This window comes from Miniopterus schreibersii (genome assembly GCF_964146895.1).
Source record: "Miniopterus schreibersii genome assembly, chromosome: 2".
Classification (NCBI taxonomy): Eukaryota; Metazoa; Chordata; class Mammalia; order Chiroptera; family Miniopteridae; genus Miniopterus; species Miniopterus schreibersii.
In genome coordinates, this window is record NC_138102.1 from 35,558,084 (window position 1) to 35,571,555 (window position 13,472).

Sequence of the window (13,472 nt, forward strand, 5' to 3'; positions counted from 1 at the left end):
TCTTTGGTCAATCTGGAGAAGAAATGTAAGGGAAGAAAGAAGAAATAATAGAAGAAAATGAATCATGAAGAGAAGAGAAAGGTATGAAAAGCAGGGGAAGGCACAGAGGACCTAACATCCCATTCTCATTTACCCAGGAAACAGGTCAGAGCTCCAAAACTTGCTCCGAAATAGTTCAGATTTCCACAGGTTATGCTAATCCATAAACTTTTCCCTTAATGTGATACCATGACTTGGAAAGCTAATCAACATAAGGTTCTGTTTGATGCTTTTTCTTTTATAGATACCACAGGACAGTGTTTTATTTTTCTGTCTGTAAAACTACTGTAGAGGGAAGAGAGAAAGGCGAATCACAGCCCACAAATGAGCCATCCTGACTCCTTCAAGATTGCTCATTTCTTTCTTCCCCTTTTCTAGGATTTACAAACCCTAATAAGACTTCTATACTCTTGCACCATCATGAAGTTTTTTGTTTGTAAAGCTTTAAAGATCCCCACTGCTACAGAAAAAAAAAAACAAACTCAGACCACATTCAAAGTCCTAAATAATCTCGTGTTGATCTATGTTTCTAATTTTATTTGGTAGGACAGATTTCTTTTCACACTAAGGTTGCTTGGTCACAAGAAAATAAAAGTCTGAAATACTGTATGAAATAGGTATAAACACAGGAAATGGGAAGAACTTAAAAAGATTTATTGAAGGGGAGAAGCCTAGAGTCTGAGAAACATAGGTCTGTCTGTTAATTTGCTCCCAGATAGCTTGAAAGAGAAACAAATGATGAAGTATATGTGAATTGTAAAAAAAGAAAATCAATGGGTCAATGGGGAGAAAAAGAGACATCTGTAATATTTTAAACAATAAAATAAGTTTAAAAAAAACTTTGCCAAAAAAAGAAAAAAAAAGAAAAATCAGCAAAAGCAGGCTCTTTCTGTTTTAATCATGCCAGAGTCAGCTCAGGCTTCAGCTTTTGAGAATTAGGGTACATCTCAGTGGTAATGACTCACTACTATGATTCATAAAACGGTAAAAAATGAAGAAGTACAGAGATACGGATGACCCAAAGTCTCACTGCACAACCACAAAGAGAACTTACTTTATGAAGTTAAATAAGTAAGAAATATTTTCTCAAAGGAAAAAAAGTATTAATGTGTAACAAGATTAGAGACATTAAAATATATAAAAGAGTACCTCAATTTTTGAAGGTCTCTTACCAAAGACATTAAGAGGAACAGTTAAACATCATGGTGAGAATATGATGGAAATAGGTGTATACTAACATTTTTAAATTTTTGCTTAAACTGAAATATTTCACTTGGCTACTATAGCCAAGCTTTCCAATGACAATTTCACAACCTTTCATGAAAACAGTAGTATTATTAAATGTTGCTATTAAAAATCAGAATTGCCACCCTAGCCAGTTTGGCTCAGTGGTTAGAGCATTGGCCCACAGACTGAAGGGTCTTTGTTCAATTTCTGTGAAGGGCATGAGCCTCGGTTTCAGGCTCAATTCCTGGCCCCGGTAAGGGCGTGCGAAAGGCAACCATTCCATGTGTTTCTCTCACATCAATGTTTCTCTCTCTCTCTCTCTTTCTCTCCTCTTCCACTCTCTCTGAAAAGCAATGGAAAAAATATCGTCAGGTGAGGATTAAAAAACAAAACCAGCCCTAGTCAGTTTTGCTCAGTGGTTAGAGCACTGGCCTGCAGACTGAAGGGTTGCACACTTGATCCCTGGCTCAGGTCAGGGTGCGTGCGGGAGGCAACCATTCGATGTGTCTCTCTCACATTGGTGCTCTTTCTCTCTCCCTGCCTCCCTCCCTTCCACTCTCTGAAAAGTAGAAGAAATATCCTTGGTGAGGATTCAACAAAAACAAAAAACAAACGAACCAGAATTGCCACGGGAGGAATGCAACATAAAAACACGTTATCAGTGATACTTGTGAATAATGTTCAAGTGATCTTTAAGCAAAACCGAATGCCCCTTACCCTTTCCTAAAGGAAAGGTAGGAACTGGAATCTCTAATGGATCACAAAGTGGAACTGGGCAGCTGTCCTAGGCAAACTAATTTATTATTGCTCCTGGTAAGCTACACACTATTTTCCCCTCTCAACCCAGGGAAAAAAATTTAGTCCTTAATCCTTTCTGTGACACCACTGAAGACAGAGTGTGGGATCCCATCTAATAAAATGCTACGGATACTGACGTAATTTATCATACAAGAATGAGTGACCTAAGGAAAGAGAAAAACTAGCCTAACCCAAATAATATACCAATAACCAAATAAAATAAGCTAAATTCAAAGTTGGCAGCTTTCCGGAAAACCTGAGTAAGGTTTCTGGTTTCTATGAGAGCAAATAACATATGACTTATGTTTTACACAAATGTTCGTTTTATTTTTTTTAAAAGCTCTTTCTCTTAAAAAAACATAATTGCCAGACTAAAAGAAAATTACTTCCTTAACACATACAGTATGTTAGAAGAAGTACTGATTTTAATGGTCAAAGGTGAAATTCCATCAACAGGTAGGTTTTCTAACATTCTCCCCAAATGCTGAATACCACCTGTGCATTTGTTTTTATAGTAAGAACTTTTTCTTTTTAGTATTTTATTTAGCATAAAAACCAAAAAAAGGGAAGTCACTTGATATATATGGGGAGAGGAGAAGTCACATTGAGCAAGAGACATCTGGGACAAGCTGTGGTGAAGATTTATCAGATTTGTGTTCATGGTGGGAGGTCAATAACACTGGCTGAATTACTGTAAAAACTGAAAATTCATTTGACTCAAAAGTGTTTATTAATAGTGGGATTATTCAAATGCTTTATTTATCTGGGAATCATATTCCAAATACTGTGGAATTCTATTCACTCTGAAACAAGGGAATTTTATGTTAAAAATTTGTTAAACTTCTGGTTCTTTAAAAACAAAATTAAAACAAGAACCTTATTACCTGTTAAGCATGTGTACTAAAAAGACTGATCACACATGCATATTTTAGATTTCAAAAAGATTACAGAGAGATGAAAAATGCAACTGCCAATTCTAGAGTATTGAATGTCACAAAATGAAAGTATCTGAGGTAAGAGCAAGCTCTAAATTTAAAGCCAGGAGTCTGAAAACAGAATAAAGAAAGAAAATGAGATGTCTTAAAACGATGAATCACATAATGAGTTATTACAGACTTGGGGGTTTGGATAAGGAGAGCAAGGTCAACCAATAGTAAATTAACATAATGAGATATCATACAACAAAGTACTTCACAAATTCAAAATGTTTTAGAAAAACATCCAAAAAGGGATGTGAGACCATCACTTCTAAGAGAAACAAAATGTATCATGAAAGAAAACAGTAAATTCTCATGCTGCTCTAATGATGAAAGCAATGAGCTATCTATTTTTTGCAGGCTGGTTAAGTAGCTTCAGTCAAGCAGGTAGTTCAAGTGGGGGTGAAATTAGACTGGGGAGAGCCTGGCAATTGTGTCTCATAGACTCAGTCTGACCCCCGGCTGTCTCTACGTCACCACAAGTCTGAAGTATACCAGGTGACTCAGATGGTTTAAAGACCTCACAGTGGAGTCCAGCGCTGTGGTCCTCAGGCAAATCAGGTATCTGGGTATCTGAGAAAGTACTTAGGGAGGGGGAAACAAAGTGACTTCAATCCTCAGAATTTGGGCTGGAAGCTATGGGGAATGAAGGATTAAGTTGTATACGAAAAGAACAAACAAAAATGCTTATTAAAATTAAAAAAAAAAGACACAGAGCAGCATGGGGATGGGTGAGACGAAGACATTCTAGCACAAAGAATGAGGACTTTCAAAAAAGAAAAAAAAAAAAAAAGAATGAGGACACCGTCCCATCCTCGGGCTCATTCACTTCTCCCTTCTCTGGCTACACACGACGATGAGTCTTTTGTCAGCTCCAATCCACCTGACTTTCCACTTGGCCTTATTTTCCCCCCCTTTCATGACCATGTCTCTTTATAAAACATGCAGAATACCTCTTATTATTTTTAGTAAACCCAACTTCTTCATTTTCTTTTTCTGTCATTTTTTTTTTCTACTGAGTTAAACTACTAATGTAATTTAAAAATAATACTGACAGGAAACTCAGCTAAAACTTTCAACAAAATTAACCTTGAAAACTAAGACAAACAGGCCTCCTTCATCTCAGTTATCTATGTAATTCGCCCTTTATTATCACTAAGGAAGTAGCATTGAGACCAAACCTAACATGATTAAAGAAATGTTGGAGACAATTGAATATGACCCATAATCTAAATATGACATTTTTCCTAAAGTTTCTTCAGAAAAAAGAGGGAATAGGAAGAGCAGGGAATCACACTTACAAGTCCACTTATGGCTACAATCCAGATGTAGGAACCAGAGGTGAAAAGCTATAAAAGAAAAAAAAAAGGCACCTAAAAATGAAATTCAACTGCCAGTCACAGCATACTAATTTTTACATAACTAGAATCATAACCATTTATGTTAAGAACTACTTATATGTCATAATATAAACAAATAGAAAATTAATAAATATCAATTCTGTTATTTAAAAAATAATAATATATTAATTTTTCTTTTTTAACCAAGACCTCCACGTTTCATAGCCTAAAATGAATTGGTTGAACCTGGCCCACTCCCATGTAAAGAAAAATAAGTAAAATTCATGCATATTCTTATTTACAAATGTAGATTAAAGTAAAATACCACCTATAAAGGAATTATTAGAATTACCAATGTAAAAAATATGTAGTCATCATCTGATGTTTGGTGTCAAGTAATGACATGTAATATTAGTTTACATAATTCTCATCACTGTTACTCTAAATTTAGATGAGAAGACCTCAAGCATATAGGTCCATGTTCAATGCTACTCTGTGTAACTGTTGATATTCTCATTCCAGTTCCTCCAAGATAAAGCAAACTACGAAGTGATATCAAAGTTAATTAATGGCAAAAGTAATTAAAATTACGTCTCATGAAATCTTTCCCTTTGCTTTCTAAATCATTTACATGTGAGTTTTGTGTTCAGGGTTTAAAAAATGTCATAAGACATCTCAAAGGGTTCCTGCAAGAAAGTAAAGATTTGTAGCCCAGCGTTTGTTCACATTTAGATCTTTAGATCAGGAATTTAAGTATTCCTGCTCGTACAAAAAGAAGCAGGTACCCAGGTCCTTTTATGACATTATGCTAGATGAAAACCTCAAATTCTACATATTTATCAAGGATACGTAGGGGAAAAAAGATACATAAAAAGAAGACAGATGCAAAGGTAAGAGATGACAAAGCACAGGTAAAGGGTGGCTGACAAGCTTTGCTCTAGCGCTTTCTTAAGTAGAAATGAATGTTGGCTGCAACTTTAAATTTAATCTCTTGATCTAAAATGTAATCCATTGATCAAGTATGGATCCTACTTCAGTGTAAAAAACTGACAATAACAAGGATGAGAATTATCTTATTTAAAATAAACTATTTTTCTGTAGTTTTCTTCTAAAATAGCTAACACTTTCATAGCACTTATTATGTGTCAAGCTGTGATCTTAATGCTTTTCATACATTAAACTACTGAGTCCTTCTAATCACCCTATGTGGTAAATTTTATTATTAACTCTGTTTTACCCATGAGAAAACAGAGACGTTCAATAATTTGCTCAAGGTCAAAGAGCTGGTGGGTGGTGGAGCTGTGAGTATACACCCCAAGTAGTCTGACTCCACAGCTCTCTGCCCAGGACCACTCCACGCTACTATGTATCATACATGAGAAAGATGAGCGGTATCATTAATTTTGTCAGTCAAAAATGATTTCCTTTGGTCTCCTAAGCCCTCATCTTACTGCATGTTCGGTCCCAGCTATGTCTTTTCATGCTTTGACAGTGTGTGTTTTTCTCACTGCTGGGCTCCTTGACCACAGGCATCACAGCTCACTTCATTTTACCCTCCACAGTCCCTAGTATATGGCATTGACTGGCTTTCAAGCAATTTGATATATAAATGACATTCACAAACATTTTGTTCTTCTGGTAATGATTAAAGTCATTCATTCATTCATTCATTCATTCATTCATTCATCAAATGTCTGTGACTTCAAGAAATTGTTGTACGGAAGACAGAAAGGAATAGAAACATGTGCAAAGGTTTAGAGGGGGAGGGGGAGAGAGAGAAAATAAAAACTTTGAGAATAAGGGATTGATACTCAGTTCAAGGTAGGGAGGGGTGGGAGTTGATACTAGATAGGCAAGAAGAACCCTGGATGCCATTCATGCTAAGGACTTCAGAGTTTATAAAAAAAGATGCTAGGGCATCTCCATCTCTACTTCCTGATACCAACTTCTACGTCACCAAAAAAACAAAACAAAACAATCTCAGAACACCAATGGTGATAGCTATAGAGACATAAATTATTAATGAATAATAAGAACCGATGGACTTAGTTCTTATTATCTAAACTCAATACTATTATCTTTAATCTTTCAAATGACCCAGTAAGATAGATATTATCCCCACTTTACAGATGGGAAAATGGGAGCTCAGAACAGGTGAAAGACAAAGCAAATAATTATCTGAGCATTAATTAAACCAAGTCCACTTGGCTCCAAAAGACTTTACACAATGCTCCACTGAATTCCTACTCCATAATTAATAAAAAAATGTTTTTCACTCCCAAAGATGGTCTATAACACTGGAGCTGTAAGGAACTATAGAATCAACATGAAGCTCAGAAGACTTCTATAACTTGACCCAAGTCACAGTCTAGTGAGTGCCACATTAGAACTAGAACTTGGGTTTCCCGCTCCAGGTCCAGGGCTCTCTTCTACCACTGCTTTCTGCCTTCCGATGTAATGTCGTAAAAAAGAAAAAAACTCCACAAAAACATGTTACAGCAAATTTTATCAATAACAATAAACTGCAGAAATGGGCTATTAGGTTATATGAATATTAGGAAGGACAGGGAGACTGTAACACTATGTAGTTTGAGAGAAGAATAAACATACTTCGTGAGAAACGGTTGTAAAAGTGATCAAAAAAACACCTACCCCAGATGAGCCATTGATAACACATGAGAGCAGACTAGAGAAGTTAGAGGAAATGCTAAAGGTTAAAAGGGGAGGGAGGAGGGCATTTTACAGAGACACCAGTATCCGGTTTGAGATGTGTGGGATAAGGAATGTCATGAGTATTAACAGTGGATCAAAAGGCCAAGCTACACATGGCACCACAGGAAATAGCAGAATAAAAGTTTTACATCAAAAGCTGTGAGTGAAAGCAAAGTGACAAATACAACAGGTAGAAAACTGAAAATCATATGTATTAGTTGGCCTGGAACCCAGAAGAGAGTGATCCCTATTTACTGAATATTGGTGATAATAACCTTTTTCAATTTAAGTCAAATAATAAGGACCCTCCCTAATGGTCTTCACATCAAACCATTTAGCAGGTGGTGACATTGCTATCATGCCTATACAACACAGAAGTTATAAAGTTGACAAAGCTTCTAGCAAACCCCAGTTTGGGTTGGTAAAGCATATCTGATTCCTTCTTCAGAGCTCTATTTGTGACACCATATTCAATAAATTAGCTTTGACAGTGATTTTCCACTTGCCATCTTTTAACTCTTCTCATTTGTTTCCATTTCATACTATGATTTTGAAAAAGTACATATACGCAATTGTACAATGAAATTAAAATATTTTCCACCGATACGAATTACAGTGAAAGCTCTTATCAGATTCTACAGGCTATGAAAGTATTCTAGTACCTTATATACCTTGATGTTCTCATTCTGTAATTCTTCCTTTGAACATTTGATATAGATCATGAAGCCAAACTTATGGGAAAAAACATTGTTTTCAAGGAGATCAAATGAGAAAAAGACAAAAAATATATATATCTGGTTAAAGAAACGTGAACATAAAAATGCATACTATACCTGCAGTCCCAATATATAAATCAATGTCTTGTTTGTGATGGACAACGGGCCCAGAATATGTGCCACTTGGACTCTCGGTATGGAGCAGTAAAATGGTACAAACAGAGCAAACACAGGTGCCAGGCTATGCAAACAAATAAAGAAAAATCACTATAGTATAATGATTCAATTTAAAAATACCAATGGCAAATGTATATTTGGTGTAACACTGCTTATAATTTTACTTCAGTCTGAAAGCATGGTCTTAGATACACAATTTGCTTTCTCTATGCACATCATGTCTGAAATAATTTGTACTTATATATAAAACATTAAAAAAAAATCTAATCCTTGTCAACTATCCCAAAACTATTGCAAAGAAGTGGTTTAACGTCTACGAATTAATTGTCAGAAAATTTAAAGTTGGTGCTATGATTCTTCCCATGAATGACTTAAAATCTAATGAAAAGGGACTAGACAAACCAAAAACAGCACATATTAGAATGCATCATGGTTAAGTCCAAACGCTTTATCTGAGACTTTGCCCATATATCACCTTAGCAATTGACACCACTTCCCACTCCTGCCCTCCCTGCCTCAAAGTCCTCCCTCATTTTGTCTTAAACATTGTTTCTTGCTGGTCTCCCTATGATTTCTCCTACCACTCTTGTACCCTCTCCAGGGTTCCATTACAGTCTTTTCTTCTTGCTCCACTCTCCCCTTATATAACTGCAAACCTTCTATGGTTAGAATTAAGAAAATGAAGTGAGTCCCAGACTGTCTGCCTGTCCTCTCACCTAGGTTGTGAAACTCAATTTGATATCCTCAACTGGAATATTCAAAAGTCACAAGCCCTAACACTTAAAGTCTTCTTTCTAATCCATCTCTTAACATTGTTAACAGTATTTTCTTCCCAAAACACAGCTCTGATTATGTCACACCCCTGTTTAAAACCCTTCCTGCCACAGGCTCCCAGTATCCAAAGACGAAATTGAAATATTAGCATGAAATAGCAAAGCCCTCCAATTCTTTCTTATCAGCTGCAGTTTCCTACAGCTGCAGTCCTCTCTGTTCCCCTAATCTGGTTCCTCCCCTCTCATCCCAGCCCCCAAAGAGGCTCCCTAAGCACATTAGGTCCTTTTGACTATTCACTGACACAGGTTATTCTTTCAACCTAAATGTCCTTTCCACTTTCCTGCTGAGGACACTTATGGTGTATGACAGAGCTCAACTCTTTTCAGTGATTTCTCCAGTTCCTGTTGGTGGTTAATAGCTCTCTTCTTTGCCTTCAAAGCTACCTCAGTTTCACTGTTTCAGTGAATCACCTGGGCACTCCGTGAGAGGCAGTAGGCCAGGTACAGGAGCTCCATCTATATCAATGAGTAAAAAGCAGTCGCCAATCTCAAGAAATTAACTCCACGATCTCAAACATACATTCTTACAAGGGCCAGGCAGACAACATGAACGAGCAGAATGGTTTGGACACACACTTGTACCCATTCTCCATTAAACGCTTGGCTTAATTACTCGGTCAATTTTTTTATTTTTCCATTTTTTTGGGTGAGTGGCATCAGTATAAAGAACTATTTCTTTACCATAAGAAAATGCAAGAAATATTCGTCACTAACACAAAGAAATGTTCTCACTACACTTTTTGTAGAAACACAGGACCCCCTTAGCCTCTTGTGCATTTCTCATTGTAGACAGAGGTCGTGTTATTAAAAAACCATTCACTATCCTCTCAATTCTAATATTCAAAACAAATGCAAATGTACGCTGCAAATGTGACTAATGGCAGCAGCATCAACAGGCATCTACAACAACATAGCAAATGCTAGAACAGGGAAAACCCCAACCAGTAAACACCCAAGTGCCAGACACTGGGTCAGGTCTGAAAACACAAAAATATGTAAAATGCAGCCTCTCCCAGTGTTGTTAGGAGAATGAGAGGGACCGGGCAGCAGAGGTATGTACATAGCACAGCTGATCAGTCCTGTGTGCCTCACTCATCTGGTCCTGGTTCTAGACTGAGCACACCCCATGGCAGGGAAGGAAATGCACTGTTTGGCCCTCCCAGCATCTGGCACAGTGCTTGACATAGCATGGGAGCTCATTAAATTAGGGACAATGAAACAGTTGTACCATTAGATTATTAATTTTGTGAGAAAGTACCATGTTCTATTTCATGTTGCATCCCCCTAGTGCCCAATATAGATATCCTTATACATAATAGACCCTCATTACTTACTGGATTAAAAAAAATTAAAGCAATTAAAAAATATATATATCTTTATTGATTTCAGAGAGAGAAAAGGAAAGGGAGAGAGAGAGATAGAAACATCAATGATGAGAGAGTCATTGATCGAGCCCACAACCCGGGCATGTGCCCTGACCGGGAACTGAACCCCGATTGCCTGGATCCCAGGTCGACGCTCAACCGCTGAGCCACGCCCGGCCGGGCACAAAGTAATTTTAATGAACAGAGACTTAAACTATCATTATCAATACTAAACAAGAGAACTGTTGTGTTTTTTTCCAATTCAAATCATCTAAACCCAAACACAGCTGACTAAGCAGCAATGCATTCTTTTCATTAAAAAGTACAAGTTAGCCACTCCTGGGCTTAAAATCCTCCAAGGATTCCCCACCCTTGAGTAAAAGTCGAAGTTGGCCTGTGTCCCCACCTCAAACCTGACCTTCTACTACTACTCCCCAACGCTTGCTCTCATTGATCCAGCCCTACTGAACCAAGGTGTGCCTCATTCAAGCAGGACTAGGCATTCGGTGCCCAGGGCGTGTGTATGTGCTCTTCTCCCTCTTCTGGCCATCTTCACACAGACATGGGCATCATTTACTGCCTTCCACCCTTCAGGTCTTTACTCAAATAGCACCTTCTCAGACAAGCCCTCCCCGACCACCTCATTCCAGACTGCAGCCCCTGCCACAGTTCACAGCCCCATCCCCACTGGGCATGCTCTATTTCCCTTTCCCCATAGCACCTATAACTGGCTACTCTGCTACATGACTTGTTTATTATCTGTCTTGCTGACTAGAATGGAAGCTCTATGAGGGCAGGGATTTCTGTCAGTTTTGTTCGCTGGTTTAGCCCCACTATCTAGAACTATGCCTGGCACAGAATAATTGCTCCATAAATATTCATTGAGTAAATGAATTTCTCTTTAAAATCATAAAACCAGTCTCGCCTGTGTGGCTTAGCAGTTGAGCACTGACCTATGATCCAGAAGATTGCGGTTTGATTCCCGGTCAGGGGACATGCTCAGGTTGTGGGTTCCATGCCCAGCAGGAAGTGTGCAGGAGGCAGCTGATCAATGACTCTCATCATTGATGTTTTCATCTCTCTCTCTCCCTTTCCCTTCCTCTCTGAAATCAATAAAAAAATATTTTTTAAAAATTGTAAATCCATACAGCAGAATTTGCCTTTTGCTTTAAAAAAGGCCCCTTTCCTTGTTGTTGTTTTTTTAAATATATCTTTATTGATTTCAGAGAGAGGAAAGGAGAGGGAGAGAGAGAGACAGAAACATCAATGATGAGAGAGTCATTGATCGAGCCCGCAACCCGGGCATGTGCCCTGACCGGGAATCGAACCCCTATCGCCTGGATCCTAGGTCGACGCTCAACTGCTGAGCCACGCCCGGCTGGGCGAAGCCATATATTTTAATCCTATTAAAAATAATAAAACAAGGAAAGGGGCCCGGCTGGGCGTGGCTCAGCGGTTGAGCGTCGACCTAGGATCCAGGCGATAGGGGTTCGATTCCCGGTCAGGGCACATGCCCGGGTTGCGGGCTCGATCAATGACTCTCTCATCATTGATGTTTCTGTCTCTCTCTCTCCCTCTCCTTTCCTCTCTCTGAAATCAATAAAGATATATTTAAAATATATGGCTTCATATATACTCAAAATATGGCCTGCTGGTATCTTGGTAATAATAAGAAAACTCTATTTTGGTTGCACTTGAGATCTCTTACCACAGAACATGTTCTTTAAGGTACTTAAGTTATTGAAATTCTTCTGTTTACATTTAGCAATAAAGTGTAAAGTGATGTTATAATAAAAAAATCTGAAGCAGAGTTCTTGTTTGAACTTATATTTCAATGTAAAATAAAAAAAAATATTGTTAGGAATTTTAATGACCACAGTTAAAGTCTTATATACCAACAGAAGTTTTAAAATTCCTTAGAAGTTATTAATCACTGTGTAGTTTTCAATGATGACTAAATACTAGACCACATGCAACCATAATACAAAAGCACACACTTCAGACCACGGTCATATAGGTTGTTTTGTAGAAATTTTCCATTGCTATTTCTAAACACACAGGCTTCACAAAATATCATGCTATTAGTCACTGACCAGTTTTTCTCTTTTCCTTATTTTATGACAACATCTGTTCTTTATACTGTCAACAATAAGTTCAGTTTGACCTTTTTCATACTGTGGATAGCTAGCTTCTGGAAGCCCTACTTGGCTTAAGCATATGAGACTGAAGTATAGAAAAGAGGAAAACAGATTATAAAGAATTCTTTCATTCTTCCACTAATATTTATTATCTACTATATACTCAAAACCATACTCAACAGAAAAAATCAAATAACAGAAACACTCAGTTCAGGTCACAAATGTCTATATTACCTCTTATACAGAAAAGGACGTTGACTCCACTTTTATAGAGTACAACTGAAAATATCCTGCTAAGTTTCAACAACAATAAAAATAAGGTTTGTGAGCTCATGAAATTATCTTACCCTAAACCTCAACAGCATCTTGTAGGACAATGCCCCATCACCTCTTCCTTATATACTTGACTACTTTAATAACAAAAATGAGGTAGACCCAGTTTGTTAGTACATTTACTTTACCTAGTTGGGTTCTTCATTGTATAACAATGTTTACTTAATAAAAATGATTTCAAAAATTAAAAACCAACACATCCCACTAGGATGGCCTTTCAACAAAATGAAAAACTTCAACAGTGTCCTCTTCAAGTATTCTTCTATCCAAATTTTAAAGAAACAAGTTCTACAATATTTTATATTTATTCATCAAATCATAAAAATCTCTTATTTCCCTTCATTGGATTTTTTGCACTGGGAATTATCTTGGTGACCATTTAGTTCAATGACTTTATTTTATAAACTGTGGGGTGGAGCCCTAAATAATTGCTCTACGTTTGATAAGGTTTCTTCAAAGATCTTCAGCATTTTAGTTAGGAAGAACCTAATAAGCTTCTAAATGAAAAGATACCACTGATAGGTTAAAACCACGTGGCCATTTTGACAGACTCTTATGATAAAAGGGCCTTCCCCTAGCCAGTTTGGCTCAGTGGTTAGAGCGTCGGCCTGCGGACTGAAGAGTCCCAGGTCCGAGTCTGGCCAAGGGCACGTACCTCAGTTGCAGGCTCAATTCCTGGCCCCGGTCAGGATGTATGTGGGAAGCAACCAATTGATGTGTCTCTCTCACGTTGATGTTTCTTTTTCTTTCCCTCTCTTCTCTCTCTCTCTCTCCCTCTCTCTCTCTCTCCCTCCCTCCCTCCCTCCCTCTCCCATTCT

General features: G+C 37.6%; 1 protein-coding gene across 1 annotated transcript in view; it reads right to left on the minus strand.

Annotated features, from left to right (window-relative positions):
• Window positions 1-13,472, minus strand: part of UBAC2 (UBA domain containing 2) — a 164,229-nt gene that overhangs the window by 57,828 nt on the left and 92,929 nt on the right. The window contains exons 5-6 of the mRNA XM_081130832.1: window positions 7,927-8,050; window positions 4,343-4,390 (exon numbers count right to left, since the gene is read on the minus strand). Of these exons, the coding sequence (XP_080986958.1) occupies window positions 4,343-4,390; window positions 7,927-8,050 (172 nt within the window). The remainder of the gene's footprint in view (window positions 1-4,342; window positions 4,391-7,926; window positions 8,051-13,472) is intronic.